General features: G+C 56.6%; 1 protein-coding gene across 1 annotated transcript in view; it reads right to left on the bottom strand.

Moving 5' to 3' along the window:
- The window catches only part of TESC (tescalcin), a 51,156-nt gene that overhangs the window by 10,304 nt on the left and 20,780 nt on the right, over nucleotides 1–20,072 (bottom strand). The window contains exons 2-5 of the mRNA XM_026514962.4: nucleotides 19,904–19,973; nucleotides 6,441–6,521; nucleotides 1,881–2,020; nucleotides 53–114 (exon numbers count right to left, since the gene is read on the bottom strand). Coding sequence (XP_026370747.1) covers nucleotides 53–114; nucleotides 1,881–2,020; nucleotides 6,441–6,521; nucleotides 19,904–19,973 — 353 coding nt within the window. The remainder of the gene's footprint in view (nucleotides 1–52; nucleotides 115–1,880; nucleotides 2,021–6,440; nucleotides 6,522–19,903; nucleotides 19,974–20,072) is intronic.

The following is a 20,072-nucleotide window of genomic DNA, read 5'->3' as shown; positions in this document are numbered from 1 at the left end:
GGGGTGGGGGGGGCCAGGAGTCCTGGCCGGCCGGCCGAGGAGCATACTTTACATTTCGATACTCTTCCAGGGTGATGCGGCCGTCGCTGTCCGAGTCATACATGTGGAACAGAACTGGGGGCGGCGGAGGAGAGAGGGGGGCTCGGTCAGACAAGCCGGGAGAGGAGCCCCGGGCCCCCGTTTCCCCCACCTTCCTGCTCGGACATCTACCTCAAAATGAGCTAAAGACATCTGTAATGTGGGGGGTCAAGGGCAAAGGCCATGGGGCCAGACCGCTCACTTCCTGGGGGTGCCTTTGGACAAGTGACCTAACTTCTCTGAGCCTCAGCTTTCCCATCTGTCAAATGGGGGTAACAGCCACAGTGTGTACTTCAGGGTGTTGCATGGGCTCAGGGAGCCACAGAGCTGGCGGATCAGGACCGGGGATCCCTGCACCTCTGAGCGCGGAGGGGTCACTGGCACTAATTCGAAGACAGATCAACGTCATTTCAAAGTATCATTCCTCAGGGCGCCTGGCTGGCTCAGTCAGAAGAGCACGTGACTTCTGATCTCGGGGTTGTAAATTCGAGTCACATGATGTGTGTAGAGATAATTTAAAAATAAAATCTTAAAAAACAAAACAAAACAAAACAAAAACCACATCATTCCTCCAAGACCCAAACAGGCAGCTCTCTTCGGCAGGTCATGGACCCCACTGCCAACACTCCGGCCCCTGGCTGGTCTGCCAGACCCCCGTGGGCACAGGGGAGAGACACCAGCACCTCCTCTCCTCTGGTTAGTTCGCTTTGTGTCATCCGCTTTGTTCCCTTATGGATGTCACTCTGCATCCGGCAGCCCAACAGAGGCCAAGAGCCGAAGCGGGGGCAGGCCCTCCACCCCACCTGCTCAGCCTGCAGCTCACCGAGTCCCCTGCGCTGGCACTGACCCAGCACAGACCGGACATCCCGGGCAACACGCGGCAAACATCTTCGCATCTCAGCCGCACATGACGCCATGAGGCGAGGCTGCCCTGAGCCCATTTCACAGACTGTACTGTGGACGCTCAGAGAAGTTAACGTGTTTGCCCATGACCGCCCCGTTAAGGGAAGGGAAAACGGGGGCCCCCACAATGTCTGACCTGGCCCTCGGGGCAGCAGTGCTGGTCCGGAGCACCAGAGGGGGACCTTGGGGCCCCCAACCCCAGGCAGTTCCCACCAGCCCTCACGTACACATTCCAGAGCTAAATACGGCCCAGTCCCCATGTTTACTTGTTCCTGTTAACGAGGCTGAGCCTCGGGTGGCGTAGGGAGGGATGTCAGGAGTCATGGGAAAGTCCGGACGGGGGAGGGACACGTGACACAGGCCACCCCGGGACCCCATGCAGCTGGCCAGCCCAGATCACAACCAAGCAGGCTCCAGAGCCCAGGGACCAGGGGCCAGGGGGGCTCCACCAGGACAGATCAGCCAGAGGCCCATCCCGTGAACTTGGCATTTGAGGCAGCTCAAGGATGGGGGAAGAAACACTTTCAGGGAGCTCCTCCCCGGGGCCAAGGGCGCTGCCTGGGTGACCTCCCCGAGCCTCAGAACCAGCGTGTGTTCACAATCAGCACCCCGTGTCCAGGTTCAAGGTCACACGGCTGCTTAGCGGAAGGGGCCCAGGTCTGCCTGAACCAAGGGCCTTGCTCTTTTCACATGCCCCTGAGAACCCCAGCTGCTACAGCACAGCCTGGGTGGGGGGAGACACCCCCTGGGGGCCTCCGTGGGTGCTGTCAACTGGGACTGACCTCCCGAAGGACGCGGGTTGGCGTCCCCTGGCCCTCCCCTCCACACCCGCCCACCCGCCGGCTGCAGGGGCGCAGCGGGACGTGGGGAGACGCGGCCCGGCCCCAACGCGCACGCACATCTCAGCTTCTCTTTCCGGCACAGCTGCACCTGCTCCTCGTCCATGGTGGTGTCGATGGGCCGGAAGTAGGACATGATGGTCAGGAAGTCCTCGAAGTTGATCTCGTCGGCCAGGCCACTGGACCCTTTGCGCAGGTTCCTACGGGAGCAGAGAGGGGAACGCTGGCAGCGTGTGAACACGGGATCCTGTCCTTTCACCTGCGACGCTTCAGAGAACAAGGCCCTTGTGGGCCCACACTTCACCCACGATGGCCGTCTTAGCCTTGGGTTCTGTTTCCCGGCAACCTGCTTGCAGGGGTGCTGGGAGGGGGGTCCCCGGAGGTTTAGCCCAAGCCCGGTGCTGCCCTCCCAGAGCTCACCTCGAGGGGGGCCGGGACGAGACCACAACCACGCTGCTGTTGGTGAGGGCTGGGGTGCACAGGGATGGGCACTCACACGTGGGTAAACCAAGGCACCGAGCCATTCAGTAACAGAGCCACCTCTCCTGACCCTTTCCTTCAGATCCGAAGCTGGCAAACCGCTGTCCACAGGCCAACCCCTGCCTGCCAGCTATTTTTGTCCAGTCCATGGACAAAGAAGGGGTTTTAGGTTTTTAAACGGTTGAAAAAATGGGGGGGAACCCCAAAGTCATAAAAGCATCTAACAACAAAATTTCATAAAAATTACATGAAATTCAAATGTCAATGTCTATAAATAAAGTTTTATTGGCACACAGCCACGCCCATTCAGTAAACAGTGTCTGTGGCTGTTTTCATGCCCCCACGGCCAAGCGGAGCCGTTGTGACACACACTGCATGGCCCATGAAGCCTAAAATATTTACTCTGTGGCCTTTTACAGAAAAGGTTAGCCGATTCCCGCTATCAGCTGTTGGCAACTCCGGCAGTGACCGGCTCGGTGATGCTGAGTCACTGGTTTACTGCCAAAGTGCGACGTTTACTGATAGCTTCAGATCTTTTAATAAGTCAAGGCAGGATCGAGATTGTCCCTAGCAATGTGCTTTTCAGAAGGGGCCAGGAAAGGCCCCCGTTCCAGGGGGGGCTCCAGCAGGATCCGCCTCGTGGCCAGCACGGTGCCTGGCGAGGACAGCAGGGGCCCAGCAAGCGGGCAGCTTTCATTCTTTTTGCAAAGACACTCAGCTTAGAGCAATCTTTTTCATCCTTAACTTTCTGATGACCCTGTAAGGACTGGAGCCCTTGGAGGTGGGGAAGCCCTGCTCACACTGCCCTCCAAGACGGTTCCTCCATCCACAGTCCGGGTCCTGAAGGATCTTAGGAAGCAAGGCTGACACTGGTCTTTCTTGAGAGGAAAATCCTGTCTCTAGACCCCACTCCAAAGTCCTCCCCACCCCCCGGAACTTCCAGGACAAGAACTGAAGGATGGAGAAGGGTGTACTGGTTCTTAGCTGCAAGGTCCCAACCTGTTCCGGGGCCAGGCTGGGGGAGCCCTTCCTTAATCTTTCCCTCTTCAGAGATTTCCAGGCTGCCTGCCCACTCGCCCACCTGCCACGACCTGACCCAGCCTCCACCATCCCCAGCAGGACCAGGGGGAGCTTTGCAAAATGCAAATTGGACCCTATTTCTCCCCTGCTTCAAGCCCTCCAGGGGCTTCAAGTCTCAGGGTAAGCCCCAATCCCTCCCCCTGCCCTCTGGGCCCCAGAAAGCAGGTGTTGGTCTCACTATCCACTCCAGCGCAGCCCTGGACAACCCCCCCCCCGCCACTCTCCACTCCTCAGAGGCCCCCACAGGTTTGCTTCGATGTCCACCTTCTGGACACTCGACATTCCCCGACCGACTGACGTCCCTTCCCCCTCCCTCCCTGCAGGTAGCACGGCACCTGTCCCAGCCCTCTGATGGCTGTCCTAACTTCGGACCCTCCAAGCAAGGGGGGTGTCTCTCCTGCCTCTGAATGGCTGCCCCAAATTCCAGTGCCTGCCTGCGTGGGCCCTGCCTTCCTGTCCCCTAGCCAGAGGCTGCAGCTCCAGCCCCAGCCCTACGCCCCGTCCCCACGGCAGAGGCCACCACTCATGGATGGCAGCCCAGCAGACACCTGAATGCAACCCTGAGAGCCGAAAACACAGCTCCTGGAGCTGTTCCCAGTTCCCACGGGTGACAGATGAAAGCCAAGCTGTGACCCGGGGTCAGATCCGTTTTAAGGAATAATTACATACAAAGGCACAGATCCTGCATTTGAACAGTCTGCACCTGTGCAACCCACGCCCCAATCAGGACCTGGAACATTCTCACCCACACCAAGAGTTCCCTCTCTCCAGTCTGAACACACTCCCTACTAGGGCGGTGGGGAGGGTCAGGGGAGCAGCCTGCTAGGCACTGGCCCAGGCCGGCCCCGCAGGCCCCGGGAAGCAGCCAGTACGGGCAGGGCCACTGCCCTCGCCCCTCCCTAGTCACCTCATGCCACCAGCCCCCCCAGCTCTGCCCTACAGAAGGCTGCGTCCCCGATGTCTGGCCAGCTTCCCATGGGGCCAGGTCTGCACGGAGCCTTCTGGAAACAAGGCTCACGGACACATACAGACAGACGTGGGCCCCCATGCTCACACATGCCAGGCACCACTGGGCTCTGGTCATTCTGTGAGACCTTCAAGTCTAGACCCCAACAGCCGCGTCAACTCCACGTCAGGGGCTGCCTCTCCCAGCCTGGCCCCCCTCCCACCACCTGTCAGCAGCCCCCTGCTCTGCCTCACTGCCCAGACACTTCAGGCAGAACCAGGATCAAAGAGGAGATTCCAAGCCCATCCTTGCCACGGACTGTGTGCTATCCTTCTGGCAAACATGGCAACCGTCCGTAAGCTTTCCTCCGGAAGCAGCTGCTCACCTCCCACCCCAGACCCAACCTTCCCTCTGTCCGCTCTTCTTCCCTCTCAGGCGTCACAAAGCTGCCCACTGCTCCCCATCTCCACTCAGCAGCCCTGCCTCCAGCCTGGGGGACCACAGCACAGCCCCTCCCAGGCCTCTCATCCCCACAGCCCACCGGAAGCCGGAGCCTGTGATCCCCACCCCGCCTTAAGCCCATCGGCGCCCTCCACTGCTGCTCCCAGGTTGAGGTCAAGACCCCTCTTGCCGGTCAAGGGGCTGCATGATGCAGCTCTGTCCTCCCCACACCAGTCACCTCGCATGGCCTCTCTGTGCTCCAGCCAGACCTCCCTTCTGCCACACACGCTTGCTCTACTTTCTTGTGCCACAGGGCCTTTGCACATGTAGTTCAGACCTCCCAGAACACCTCTCTTGGCTTTGCCTCATTAACTTTTGGTCAGTCTCTCAGGCCCTGTCCTGCAGGCAGGCCTCTGCAACTTTCAGGGCAGCTGAGGACACCTACCCCTACCCACGACCAGGGGAGGCTCAGGGAGACCCAGCATCTTGCTTAGGGCTGCACAGTCCTGCAGAACCAGAGCTGAGCAGCTCAGGCTCACAAACTTGAAACCAGTCTGAGAAGTCACTACCTCTCTTTTGGCCACAACATACCTGTTCCTTTCCTTTCTCTTTCTGCCGGTTCTCCCGGTTTCCCAGCCATCTCTGTAGACGTACGGGGTTAGGCCTGGGGCCGTGGCAGCCTGGGGAGGGCGTATGCCACCCAACTCTTGATAGAACCTCAGACACAATGAGTCTCCATGCAGTCGCGCAAGTGTTTCAACTCCGAAAGCACTGGACGTTTAAGGGCATGAGCTCTGGGACACTGCACTACCGCTCTGTGCCTCAGTTTCTCTGCATGTCAGGGTGATGAGCCGAATGACAGCCAACTCCGTAGTGCACACCGTCTCAGTGCACCCTCAGCAACCCGAGACACAGATGCTATTATGACCTCTATTTTACAGATACGGAAACTGGAGGTAGCCTCCAAGACGACACCCAACAATTTTGGCCTCCTGGCGCTCAGCGCCTGTGTAGTCCCCTCTCTTCATGTGGGCTGACCTAGTGACCACTTCTCATGAAGAGAGTGCAGCAAAAACCATGGGCTGTCCCTCACAAGCTCAGGTTACAAAAAAGATGGGGTCTTCCGGGCACAGGGGCTCAAAATCCCTCTTCTCTCTCGTGTGCATGTTGCTGTGCGGGAGGCCAGCAGCTGCCATGTGTGAGCAGCCCTGGGGGATGGTCCCTGCAGCGCTGCCTGCCGAGACCCACATCTGTGAGCTTGGAAACAGAGCCTGCCCCGGTCGAGCCTTCAGATGATGGAGGCCCCAGATGCCCTGAATCTGAGAACCTGGCTAGTTTGCCCCTGGATCCTGATGTATGGAAATGGTGAGATAATAAGTATTTGTTCTAAACTGCCAAGTATTCGGATAATTTGTTATGTGGCCACAGCTAACTACTACACAGGCCTAAGGCGTTGAGTGAGCTGCTCAAAGTCAACGAGCTACGAATCCAGAGTTAGAGATGTCTGACCCCACGCCGTGCTCCTAATGCCTACACGGCGCAGCCCCCTCTGTTCCGTGGTGGCTTACAGGGCTGCTCTGAGCACACGAGCACCATAAGAAAGTACAAGGGTGAAATGCTCCCTCGAGGCCAAAGTCCCCTGCCCTCGGGCTGGTTCAGGGACAAAGACGCACCTGTTGTCGAAGAAGGCACGGACGATTTTGGATCGGATTGGGTTGAGCTCCAGGTCAGGGACGTTGTTGAAGTTCTCCTTGCTGGGTCCCAGGAAGGAGAAGCACCGAGAAGAGAGAGAGGGGGGAAAAGTCAAGGTCATATGTCATGTTCACCCCTTGTCAGGCCCTATTTCTTAATCCTGGGCAAGTCCCATAAGAACAGTCCAGAGACAAGACTGGAATACGCTGCCCTGATCTGCACTTGCTCTAACCTTTGACCGGTAGGAGCTGGGAGAATCTGAAGGCTCCGAGACACTGTGTGTCCTGGACATTCACCCCCAGAAAAATGCAGACACACAAGATGTGCACCCCCTTCCGAGGGGTCAGAGACCACCTGAGGCCATCTCAGACCCCAGCTGAGGAGACTCTGGTTTGGCCAATCTGGAATTGGGGCAGCAGGATACTGGCCTGGAGATCGGAAGATAGTCTGGCAAGTCCTTGACAGGTGGAATGGAGGGTCAGCTGGGACCCGGCCCTTCCACGCCTACAAAGGCATCCACATAAGAACTCGTGCACGGACGGCACAGCAGTGTTGTTCGTGACAGCCACACGGTGGAAACCTCCCAAGTGTCTGTCAACCACAAAGTAGATAAATCGTGGTCCATCCAGACGACGGAGTGTGATTCAGCCATAAAGGGGAAGTAGGGATCCACGCTGCAACACAGCTGAGCCTAGAGAGCATGACATGTGCCGAGCGGAAGAAACCAGGCACCAAAGACAACACAGTGTAGGATTCCATTTACATGAAATGCCTCGAACAGGTGGGTCCATAGAGACAGAACAGAGACCAGTGGCGGCCAGGGACCAGGGGAGTGGGAACGATGGGGAGGGACAGCTAAGGGTACCAGGTTTCTGTAGGGCATGATCAAAGGATTCAGAAATTGGGGCTCTTGGGTGGCTCAGTCAGTTAAGCATCTGCTTCAGCTCAGGTCATGATCCCAGAGTCCTGGGATCAAGCCCCGTCTTCCTGCTCAGCGGGGAGTCTGCTTCTCCCTCTACCCCTCCCCCCTGCTTGTGATCTCTAATAAATAAATAAAATCTTTAAAAAAAGATTCAGAAATTGACCATGGGGCTGGACACACACCTTTGAAGATACTAAAAGCCATAGAACTGTACATTTTAATGGCAAGTTGTATGGTATGTGAACCCTATTTCTGTAAAGTTGTTTGAAAAAAAAAAAAGGTACTGGCTTGGGGAAGAGGGTGAATTTCAGGCCCAGCCGCCCCGTCGCCGGGCACAGGTGTCGCTGGGTGGGGGACAGGCTGTGGGTCTGCAGGGGAGGGGGCAGTGGAGGCCCCCGCCTATCTGACCTTCCCACGAAGAACCATCCTTTGTTCTCAGAATCTGCTTCCGACTCACCTTTTCATTCTGTTCCACGGACTTCAAAGGACAATGGCCCTTGGAAGGGACCCAAGGCACAGGCCGGTAATCCTGGGGAGCAAGGATACACGCCCAGGCAGGGGAGGTGGGAGGCGGTCAGCTACATGAGATGAGGGCGTCCAGGCGTGGGACAGTCATTAGATTTGGGGCTCAACACCAGAACCAACCAACCCACGCCAGGAAAGACGAGGCGCCACGTACACAGAGAGTTAAAAACTAAGTTGGGAGCTTTCAGAAGCACAAGGCTGACCCCTATCCTGTCCCCACCTTACAGATGGGGAGGCAGAGGCCCAGAGGGGAAAGGGGAGCCTGGCTAGGGCGCCCAGACCCTCCGTGAGCCCACCGCCACCCCCACACTGCTTCCTGACCTGCCCCCCGCCCCAGGGCTCCCAGTAGGGCTGGCTGGGGGGGGGGCACCTGGCCAAACTCAGGAGTTAGTGTCCGTGGACACCACATTTCAGATTCCTCAGATCCCACGTCTGAAGAAGGGGGCACACTCAGAACAGTTGCCTGGGGTGATGGAATACTATTTGGCCATAAAAAGGAACGCCGTGTTGATGCACGCTACCATGGAGACGAGCCTCGAAGGCAGGTGCTCAGAAAAAGACGCCGGACACAGGTGACCACATCTTAGAGGATCCATTTGTCTGCGACAAACAGAATAAGCTGATCCATGGCAGATCCAGAGACAGGGAGCAGACTGTTGGCTGCCAGGGGCGGGGTGATAGCAGGGTTCGTGGCTAACCAGTATAGGGTTTCGTGACGGGGGCGATGAAAATGTCTTCAAATCGACTGCATACTTCAAATGGGTAAACTGTATAATACATGCATTTTATCTCAATAAAGCACCTAAAAAATTTCCCTACGATATCTTTAAAAACCAAAAAGCAAAGAACCGTTGCACTATGACCCTCTTTGTATAAAGAACGCAGGTACCAGCGCTAACCCAGGCAGTCCGAAATCAGGATAAAGGCCAACTGCCTCCAGGGACGGGGACCAGGAAGGGACATAAGGAGGCTGCGATGCAGAGAATGTTCTGCCTTTGACCTGGGTGTGAGGTCATGGGTATGTGAAGTTCCCCTCTCTGGGCGCCGACACCCTTCTCTGGGTATGCCATCCTCCGCACCACGGAGACCACAGACAGAATGCCCGGGGAACCCCGCACGGGAACAGGTCAGGTCAAAGGAGCCACATGGAGCTTGAGAGAGAATTTTGGGAGAAGGGGAAAGAAGTGACCAGCAGCTATGTGGCTGAGACCCCCAAGCCCCCTCTGGCTTTCATCAGCCAGGGGTCACGGCTACTGCTAATCCGGCCTCGGTTTCCGATCTGTAAAGTGGGCACAGATACAGACAGAAGCTTTCGCACACCAGAGAACATGGGGACAGGGACCCTCATTTCCAGAGCACCAAGTCCTCAGTACCTGGCGCTGCTGGGGGGCAGCACAGGTGCTCAGTGAGCCGCGTGCAAAGTGAACAGGGGAGGCGAGTGTGGGCAGGGCTCGACCCCTCGTCCATTCTGTCCTGAGCACTTGGCTAGCGCCAGGTTCAGCAGCCCCCCGCCCCCGCCAAGGCGTCCAGACCTCTCGGCTGCTCCCAGGACTTGCCTAAGATCCTTGGACGGCGTCAAACCCCAGCTGCACCTTGCTGAGCTCGGGAACCGGCTCTCAGAGGACCTGTCCCCCAGAGCTGCTGGAAGCATCCTATTTGGGGACACACCTGGGACTTGAAAATGGGTCTGGTTAATTCCCCCGAAGGGAGCAGAGGCCAGCAACGGGGAAGCTGCAGGTTCTAGGGGGCTGGGAGAAACCCGGGCCCCACGCTTGGAAAGGGGGCAAGAAGGGCCCCACCAGCAGCCCTCTCCAGCACTGTGAAATCCCACAAAGGGCCAGAGGGCCCCCGGGGCTGACCGTGGAGGAAGTTAGGAGCCTGACCATGTGTCTGCAGAAGAAAATTAAGAAAAGAGGCCTGACCTCCCGCTGACAGGGGCGGAGGTGGGGCAGCTGCTAGGGATCAGGCTGGGGGCACAGGGGGCCGGGTCCTGGCGTCACAGCCCCTGGCAGGTCTGTGCACTGCTCTCGCTCCTCAGTCCTCAAGTACCTGCTGAACCCACACTCAAACCTCAGCTCTCTCTCACACAGGCACCCGACAGACGCTCCATGCCTCAGTTTCCTCATCTGCGAATTGGGTGCAGACCCAGCACTGCCCACAGCAAACGGGCTGTGAAATCAAGCACACCCGGGGCCAGTTCAGGATCTGCTCCCGACCAGGCACGTGATCTTGGGCGAGCCTCTCCCGTGTCCTGGAGCCTCAGATTTCTCATCTGAAAAATGCGGATCATGGGAATGTCTGGGTAGCGTCGTGCGGTTAATGAAATCAATAAACCCAGTAAACACACACTGCCTGACACACAGTGAGCTCTTCATTTTAAAATCAGGACAATGGGGACGCCTGGGTGGCTCAGCCGGTTAGGCAGCTGACCCTTGGTTTCGGCTCAGGTCACGATCTCGGGGTTCTGGGATCCAGCACCACATTGGGCTCTGCACTCAGCAGGGAGTCTGCTCGAGGATTCTCTCTTCCTCCCCCTCCGCCCCTCCCCCTGCTCGCATGCATGCTCTCTCTCTGAAATACAGAAATCTTTAAAAAATTAAATTAGGACAATAATAATAGCAGCTAGCCTTCTGTGTGCTCCCAAAGTGAGAGCTACCACTCTAAGAGCTTTACATTATTCTCCTATAAGGCAGACACTTATCCCCGTGTTAAAGATGGGGAAACTGAGGCAGAGGTAAAGAAACGTCCTATTGCTAAGAAGGATAACAACGGACAGGCAGCGTGCAGAATCCCCGGGAAGCAGATGCTGGGAAGACTTAGGCCTAGCTGTCTGGTCCTTGGGGACACTCCCAACCGCGGGCCTGGAGCCCAGAGCCTGGGAGAGGCTGACCGCAGTTTAATGCCCCATAAATGCTGGTTTTGGTCTTATTCTCCTTCCTCCACCCCCCCCCCACCCCCCCACCCCACCCCCCGTGCCCACTGGGCTGGAAGAACCGGCTCAGCCACAGGTGTCCAGGCCCAGGCTGCTTCCATAGGAAAGGGCTCTGCTCTCTGCGAGCCCAGGGCTCGGGGGACAGAGCCGATGTGTGGGGGCCAAGGGTCTGGTGATGCTGCCACAGTGACCAGTGGGGAGGGGTCCCCCACGGAGGCCCCAGGGGCACATAATCTGCACACCTCCTCCTGGGGGTGGAGCCCCAGGGTTTAAAGACTGCCCGGCCCCACCCCCAATGGCATCCAGAGGGCCCTCCCTGTGCCAGGCTGCACTCAGTGCTTTGCAAACACTTCCACGTTTAATCAGCCCCCACACATCCATAATCCCCATTTGACAGGTGAGAAACTGAGATCCATGGGGGTGAAGAAGGGGGCCATGGTCCCACAGCCAGGAGAGGAGCTTGAATTGGACTCTAACCGCCCCAAACACTTCCTCACACTTGCTACTTCCTCCGGGTTGCACTTTTTTACTTGAAAGAGAAAGAACAAGTGAAATCTTGGTTGGGGATCTGCCCTCCCCCTCTCAGCCTCTAGAGCCCCATCCGGGACCCAGAATCAAGGCAAGACAAGCATCCGGCCCGCAAGGGAAGGAAAGACTAAGAAACCACCAAGGAGGGGCCCTTCCTCAAGCCCTGTGGTGTGGGCTGGCTTCTGGCAGCTCGGAGGGCCAGCTCTACTGCAAAGCTCTCTCCGCAGGCTCGGGGCTGTTGTCAGCCACCAGCAGGGCATAGCCACCCGATAGCTGAGGACACAGCGAGGCCCCCGAGGTTCCCAGCCCAGAACTCCGGCCTCCCTGCTCGCACTGGTCCATCCAAGAGGGGTCTTTACTCTGGGTGCTGCCTGCCCGACTCTCCTGGACCCCCCCACCCTGCCCACACTTCAGTAGGTGACATTTCCCACACGGGGGCCACAAGATGGTATGCACTGGGGAAACGGGCCCCCACGGGGACTCACGCAGGAGGGGCCCAGCCTCACGTATCATGCGTGGGTCTCCCCGGGCAATGCTGAGCAACTCAGTGTGGTCCCCGGACCAGCAGTATCAGCGTCATTTGGAGCTTGTGAGAAACACAGAGCCTTAGCTGGCCCGGAATCAGAACCTGCACTTGGACGTGATCCCCAGGGAGCTCGTGGGACGGTTAAGGTTTAAGACACACTAGGAAGTCCCTAAATGCACCAGGCATCTGTTTCTCCCATCCTCATGCCTTTGCACAAAAGCTCGGGCAGAAAAGGCCCTGGACCCCTTGCCGCCAGGCAAGTGCATCTTCCGAAAGCAGGGGCTGCATCGCCAACGTCATTCCTCCCAGCCACACGCTTTCTCAGCTTCTCCCGTACCCGCTCCAGGCTCGGACCCAGCTGCCCTCCCGACACCTGCCGCGTCCTCATCACAGGAGGAACAACAAGTATTCTGGCACCTTCCTCGGCCAGGCGCTGTTCTAGGTGCTGGCTCCAGGGGTGAGCAGGACGGACATGGCCCCTCCCGGGATTCCAGCAGGGGAAAGACGACAGAGGGAACATGGAGGGTCTCAGGCAGCAGCGAGCACTGTGCAAGCAAACCAAGCAGGGGCAGGATGGAGACCATGGGGAACTGGACAAGGTCTCAGTGGGGTGAGCAGGGAAGGCCTCCTGGCAAAGGTGACGCTTGAGCAGAGACCAGAGAGTGGCGAGTTCTCAACCCCTAGGGAACACCAGGCAACGTCTGGGGACATTTTTGGTGTCATCCCAGGGGAGGGATGGTATCTAGTGGGCAGAGGCCCAGGATGCACTCTACGCCCTACAGTGCACAGAACACACACACACACACACACACACACGCACACACACACACGCACACACGCTCGCTGTATCTCTCTCTCTCTCTCCAGCCCCAAGGGCCAACAGAAACCCTGCTCTGAAGAAAAGCATTCTAGAAAGAAGGAACAGTGAGTTGTGTTCGAGAGCTCTGGGGCGGGAACGGCAGGAATATCCATGAGGCCGGGGCAGCCGGAGCAGGAGGCTGACGGGCCAGCAGGGAGGCGGGGAAGCAGCACATCCCACCCGGTGGGCCAACGCCTCTGCCTAGAGCCCCTTCCCTCGTCATCAGATGTAGCTCCTTCTGTCCCCTCTGCTCCTGCCCAAACATGGCCACCTACCCCAAGGTGCCTCTCCCCACCATGGTCCCCAGAGAGGCACGCTCCACCCTGTTTCCTTTCCTTAGCTCAGATGTGACGGACTTGCTTGCACGCTGGTGCACCCCAACACGCGGCCCCCCCACCTCGCAACAGGAGCCCCCAGGAGAGGCGGAGAGAAGCACACCTGTCATTCACTCCGGCATCCCGGGCGGATGCCAGAACCTGCCACGGAAGGTCCACCTGCTTTCACCATCAAGGGCTGAGTCAGTGTTAAACCTCCCCGGGAAAGGGTCTCTGTAAAAACTTTACATTCAAGTACCTGCGAATTTCTCAAGTCCATTTAGAAAGCTTCGCCCTGCTTGGGGACATCTTAGCACCCTTCACACCCAAGGGACTCCTGCCCAGCTCTCCCTGTCACCTGAGCGGATGGGAGAGCGGGACCCCTCGCGCCCACGGTCGCCTGGGGAGTTCTACAGGCAGCTGCAGGCTTTTCTTCGTCAGATGAATGTGCACGCTAGCTGAGGCTTGAAAGGGAGGACTCATTAACTCTCGGAATTCATTAAACACTGACAGCAAAATGGCCTGATGATGTATGCAGAGCCTCAACTCTTCATTATCAGGAGTACTTAAAAAAAAAAAAAAAGACATTTTCAGCTATTTGACAGGTTAAAAGCAAAGTGACTGGGTTAAAAGGATTTCAGGAAAAGCAATATGATCACCATAGGCTCCGGCTGTTCTTCTAAGCAGGGAAGACCCTCTGTAAGTAAACCCATGCAAAGAGAAATCTTAGATAGTGAGGAAAACAGTTACTCGGGGGCTCCAGGCTCTGCTTTTGAACCCCGGCCCTGCTGGGGACCTTATCCTCTTCAGCCTCAGTTTCTTACTCTGGAAGATGGGACAATGGTGTGAACTTCATAGGGTTCCTGAGACCCTCGGGACCAGGCAGGTGCACGTGCGGCCCTGTGCCTGGCACAAGTCAGCCCCCGGCTGATGGCAACCGGGGCTCCCAGGTACGCACTTTGACTCTGAGCTGACCTTGAACGCGACACGGCAGTGCTAAGTGCTGCCAGGGGATGCGAAGCAGGACGCAGAGTTAGGACTTCTGCTGGTGCCCTGGTGTGAGGCCTGTAAGAACGCTGCTCTGCCCTGGCACCTGGCTGGCTCGGTGGGTTAAGCGTCTGCCTTTGGCTCAGGGCGTGATCCTGGAGTTCTGGGATCGAGCCCCACATCAAGCTCTTCTGCTGGGAGCCTGTTTCTTTCTCTCCCACTCCTCCTGCTTGTGTTCCCTCTCTCACTGGCTGTCTCTCTGTCAAATGAATAAATAAAAATCTTAAAAAAAAAAAAAAAGAATGCCACTCTGCGCTTTGGCAACAACCAGCAATGGACACTGCTCCCTTTCTCTTGGCCGTGGCTCCGTTTATTCCAGGGCTCACGCTACACGGCGTGATGAATCTAAAAATATTTTTGCAATGTGGCTCTATCGAATCAGACCTCCTACTGGCCTGCATCGCCCTGTCTGAAGGATCCCACGCTATTTCTGGGGGGTGGTGAGCCGGCCACGGCGCGCTCAAGGAGTAAAATGTGCCATTCAAGGCACTGACCGCTTAAGTGGCCCCGAATAGAGAGAGACGTAGTGCTAGAGGCAATTACTGTATTTCCCTCGTGATCTAGAATATTCCTGGCTGTTCGTGGGTTCACTCAGGGGAGGGGCTTCCCTGCTGGAAGAGAAGCTCTTGAGGACAGAAGTCTGCACGGCCCAGGTACCCAATCGATGTGTCCAATGACCGTTTTCTATTCAAGCATTTCTCCGAGAGGACTCAGAGCTCAGTGTTTTGTTGGTCAGAGTAGACTCAGATTTTGGGGGTCCTGCAACATATACAATTTAAGGGGGGGCCTTAAAGAAAAAGAATGCAGATATATACATATATTTTTTTTAAGATTTTATTTATTTATTTGACAGAGATAGAGACAGCCAGAGAGAGAGGGAACACAAGCAGGGGGAGTGGGAGAGGAAGAAGCAGCCTCATAACGGAGGAGCCTGATGTGGGACTCGATCCCAGAACGCTGGGATCACGCGCTGAGCTGAAGGCAGACGCTTAACCGCTGTGCCACCCAGGCGCCCATATATATATATATATATATATATATTTTTTTTTTAAAGATTTTATTTATTTATGTGACAGAGAGACAGCCAGCGAGAGAGGGAACATAGCAGGGGAGTGGGAGAGGAAGAAGCAGGCTCCCAGCGGAGAAGCCCGATGTGGGACTCGATCCCGGAACGCCAGGATCACGCCCTGAGCCGAAGGCAGACGCTTAACGACTGCGCTACCCAGGCGCCCCCTATTTTTTTTTTTTTTAAATCAGGTTCTGAGCAGCTCCGGGGCCTCCGGGTGAGGCCGTCCCTGCACATCCCGAGATCATTTTCAGAAGGACAAGAGACCAACCAAACTTGGGCAGGACATGGTGGGTTAAAAAGTTAAATCCCTTCTGGCAGTTCCCACCTTGTGAGAAATTTTTTTTAAGCTATACGCAATTTATTAAAGTCACAAATTCAGAAACTCAATTCTTCACTACTTTTTTAACACAACTTAACTTTAACCCTGCCCCACAGGCTCCGAAGAAGCTCTTGGGCACCTCATTCTCTGAGAAGGCAGGGCAAAGAGTGCCACCTCCCATACCCCTCACTGACCGTGGTGCTGGGGGACTCACCCAGGGGACCCCGGGCGATGCCCTTCACAAGCTCGACACTAATGAACCAAAGCTCCCTTCCCTGCTCAGAAACCCCGGCAGAGTCCACAGCTCCCTGGATGTGCCCAGGTACCAGAGAGGTTGAAGGCTCGGCCCAGGGTCACTGGGGAAACCCTTGGCAGTGTGGGGACGGCGCTGGGGACCAGATCCCAGCCCAGGGCTGCTCATCCCTTCTGCCCTGGGATGGGCAGGAACGCCTGAGGGACCCAAAAACCTGCCCCAACAATCTTCCCCAGGTCCTGAAACGTATATTAGGACCAGGCAAAGTGGTTCGGGGAGTGGGGGGCCTTCAGGCAGGCCTGTTTGCATAAAACACTGTGGTCTACCCCCTCCGTCCAGCGCTGTGTGCTGCTGACACTAACCTCCCGGCAGACGGTGTGAGACCCTGGAGCTGGGGCTTTGGTGATGGAGATTATACACGCCCACCCAAGGATGATAAGGGTGGAGGGTCCGCAGATGGCAGAGCAGGGAGACGGAGGTCCTCAGAGGCCACTCCCAAGTTACAGCAATGCCCACAGCGTCCTTACAGAGGGATCTCAGCCCTGGGCTCAATCTCAGCTCCTCCACGTAGGAGCTCTGTGGCTCGGGAACAGGCACAGCACCTCTCTGAGCCGGACTTTCCCATCTGTAAAATGGGGAGAACAGGTGTTCCTACCACTACTTCCTGTAGGGTTTTAGGAGACTCCAGTAACATTCTCCAGCTACGCAGCACACGAAACCTGCTCGGTGAATAACCGCTTACATCCATGAACGTTCCTATGAACCAGGCCCTGGATAAATTCTTGCCCAGGGATTTGCACACCTATGCAGGGACACAGTGTTAACAATGGGTCTCGTGGATTCCATGCTTCGTAGCTTATAAAGAACTTCCGCTGTCCTTACACTCACTTTTTCTCATTACTTTGTTCTCTCTCATTCATTCAACCAACCAGTAATGGTCCTCCCAGCGACTCTGTACGTCACCAGTCCTGGACACAGCACTACAGCCAGGGACCAAGACCCAGGTTCTGCCCCTCATGGGGCCAGCGGTCTGTTAGGGGCACAGTTACGATTCTGCACTATGGGGGGGATTGGGCACCCCCAGGAGGAGGCTGTGGGTGTGCAGGGGGTAGGAGGGTTATCTTGGAGGAGGCGGTGTCCACAAGAAGACCTTGGCAAAGCAAAAGCCAGCATCTGAAGACCTTGGTGGTCCCCAGCTAAAGAGTACGGACGTGAGATCAAGGGCACAGGGGAGCCCCGAGGCCTGGGAGCAGGGGCTGCTCACTGGGTCTAGGCAGACACACTCAGGGCTTGCACGAGGGCAGGTGGGAAAAGCGTGATCCATATGTTGGTCCTGGGGGTGGGTGTGCAGGGTGGGCGGGCAGAGCCCACGGCTCATGTGCCCACGAGTGGGAGGCAGGAGCCTGCAACACGGGCCCCTCGGTGCCTGCGGGGGTGCAGCCGCCACCCACCCAACCCGGAAGGGCTCCTGGGCACCATCCTCGGTACTGGGGAGGGCGGCCTGCCCGTGACCACGCATGCTTGCTGGAAATGCAGAGACTGGGGCCCCGCTCCAGACCTGTGCGTCAACCCTGCATGGTAACATGATTCCCGGGTGATCGCACACACAGCCACACTCGCCGTCCCACGGGGAGGCAGAAACCGCACAGGGAAGATGTAAGGGGCCTGGAAAGCCTGACAGGGTGCTGACCGGGGTGGGTGCGGGGGCATCAAGACAGACTTCCCGGAAAAGACCCTGCTTCTGCTAAGACCTAACAGCCGTGTGGGATTTGGACGGCGGGACGTGAGGCAGAGGAGGGAGGCCACAGGGTGGAGGAGAGAGGAGGTGGTTAGTACCGCCCAGACTGACACCTGAGCCCCGGGGACAGGAGAGCGGAGCGGCACTCAGGCTGGGTGGGGGACAGACGCATGGTGGCCTCTGCTGAGCGCTTACTACGCCCCAGGGCCGTGCGCTCAGGGGGCGTGAGCACAGGTGCTGGTTAGAAATGCAGAGTCTCAGGCCCCGCACACCTGCCGAAGCCAAGCCTGCACGAGGAAGGTTCCCGTGTGATCCGTGCACACACTCCAGCTGGGAAGGGGTGTGTGCAGAGCACGTTCCGTTTCAGTGTGTCCTTGCCAAGGCCCAGGAGGGGCCACCGGGCCACACGCAGCTCGGATGCTAGAACCTGAAACTGGGAGGAGCTCCACGGGCATCACAGCCTCCTCCTCACGCAGCACCTGGGCTCCCCACCCCCACTCCAGCCCCAGGAGTAGACACCTGCTGGTTGGCCCCTCAACGTGGGTCCGCGAGGCCTCAGCAACCGTGGGAGGACGACAGCCTGGCTGCCAAGTGCCAACGAACCGGGCTCAGAGTGGAACCTTCTTGTAGGCATCTGCTCACGCTTAGGGCCCAGACCAAACCCCGCTGGCCCATGCTCACCTTACGGGTGAAGAGACAGGCTCGGAGACCAGAGTAACTAACGCCCACTCCCACAGCCCCTGGTACAGAGGATTCCAGTGTAATTGGTTTCCCAAGTGTGGGTTTTTGCCTGTTTCCCCCAACTCTGAAAATTAAACACACGCGCAAGTTGAACTTAAAACCTCTCAATAGTCAAGACCCACAGATCCCCTCAGCCCCCGAGCACAGCAGCTTTTGGTCCAGGGCTGGGGGCATCGCTTGCCAGAAAAGTATCTTGAAAAAGGGGGCCCCACTTTCACACATCTCCCGCCGTAAGCTGCATCCACCAGCACAGGAACCGAGCATCTGGCACAGAGCATGTGCCCAGAAACTTCTGACGGAAGGAGGGGGAGAAGTGCCCTTGCCACTTCCATGTTCCAATACCCAGGTGCACAGGTGTTACCTCCCCTTAGACGCCCAAATGCCCGGCTGAGGTGTTCCCACCCTACACCCACTCCTCAGCCCACTTTGCTCTGGGAAACCACTCTACCCTCCATCCCTGCCCCTGGCTGATGACCCAGCTCCACTCCCTCACAGGGAAAAACGAATTTGCATCTCTAGCCCCGGCCATGGTGATTGGCTCCGACTCAGACATGTAACACTCTCAGAGCCAATGAAAAGCCAGGTGACTTTCCGCTGGGCTCACTCCCTCTCCTTTACTGGGCTTAGCAGGTGTCCTGGATAGAATTAAAGATGTCAGTCCTAACTGGCTCTAATTTGGCCTTGGGTATAATCAAATTGAGACAGGAGGCCACAGGAACCATGAGATTACCAGACTCTAAGCTCTGGGAATGGAAGCTTTGAGAACATAATGCATGGGATTAGCAACATGCTTTTGTTTAGACAGACAAGGGAAAGTGGATATTTTATCGTCGGTTTCCATAAAACTTAGGTGAAATTTAAGTCTGTTTACTAAGACAAAGGAAGTTTCCCTAGATTATTCAAATGTTTGTTTTGAAGTTCGAAGACTGTAACCTTCAGACCTTGAATATTTATTTTTAGGAAACTACATCTGTTAGAAAGTTTGCGGTGGAACACTGTTTACTTTGCATTGGAAACTCTGCTTGCTACAATCTGACTCGAAGCCTCTTGGCCAACTCTGTGATGACCAAACACGCTAACTAGGACTTCTCACTAACCGAGTTCTATGTAACTCAACCAGCATCTAAGACTGAACATACTCTTCTAGGATAAGGAGTACAGTTTAAGGCATTCCTCCTTAAACCTACATAGCTTCTAAAAGATTAACGTTAAAAACACAATGCGGGATGGCCAGTTTCCTTGACAGAAATCAGAGGCTGCTCCCGCCATCTTGCCTGAGGCTGGAACTAACCACCGAGAGGAAGCAGAGTCAAGAGACATTCAACAGACCTTCAATGTCTATCTGGGATTCTAAGTACAGAGGCCAGGAGCATGTCTCATTTGAGGAAGTCAGGGTAGGGTAGGCATGGCTGACTGGCCCACTGTCCTCACTCTAGTTAGACATTCCAGATCCCAAGAAAAACAGGTGTGGCTCTAGATTGGCTCTAGAACATCTCGTCTAGAAGGGACCCAAAGAATTATAACAACTATAGGTTCAACACAGGAATTGGGGCAACCCAGGGGGCTCTCCCAGAGTCACTGCACTCAAAGAAAGAAAGAGACAGAAAGAGAAATCCTCAAGGATTTCTGCCATGAACCTGCCCAACGCCCAAAGCCAACCGCAGATCTTACCGAATGGTGGGCTGATCTCCGCTCAGCTGCTTAAACCGCCGGTGGAGCTGCTCGATCTGGTCTGAGGAGACTGAGAAGCAGGGGAGGGGAAGGAAAGGAGGGGGGGAGAGAGACAGGAAGACATCAGTGACCCCTGAACTCGGAAGCCACCAACGGGAGGCTGGTGACA

Source organism: Ursus arctos, unplaced genomic scaffold, assembly GCF_023065955.2.
Source record: "Ursus arctos isolate Adak ecotype North America unplaced genomic scaffold, UrsArc2.0 scaffold_34, whole genome shotgun sequence".
Classification (NCBI taxonomy): domain Eukaryota; kingdom Metazoa; phylum Chordata; class Mammalia; order Carnivora; family Ursidae; genus Ursus; species Ursus arctos.
This window is presented reverse-complemented; position numbering and strand designations above follow the sequence as displayed.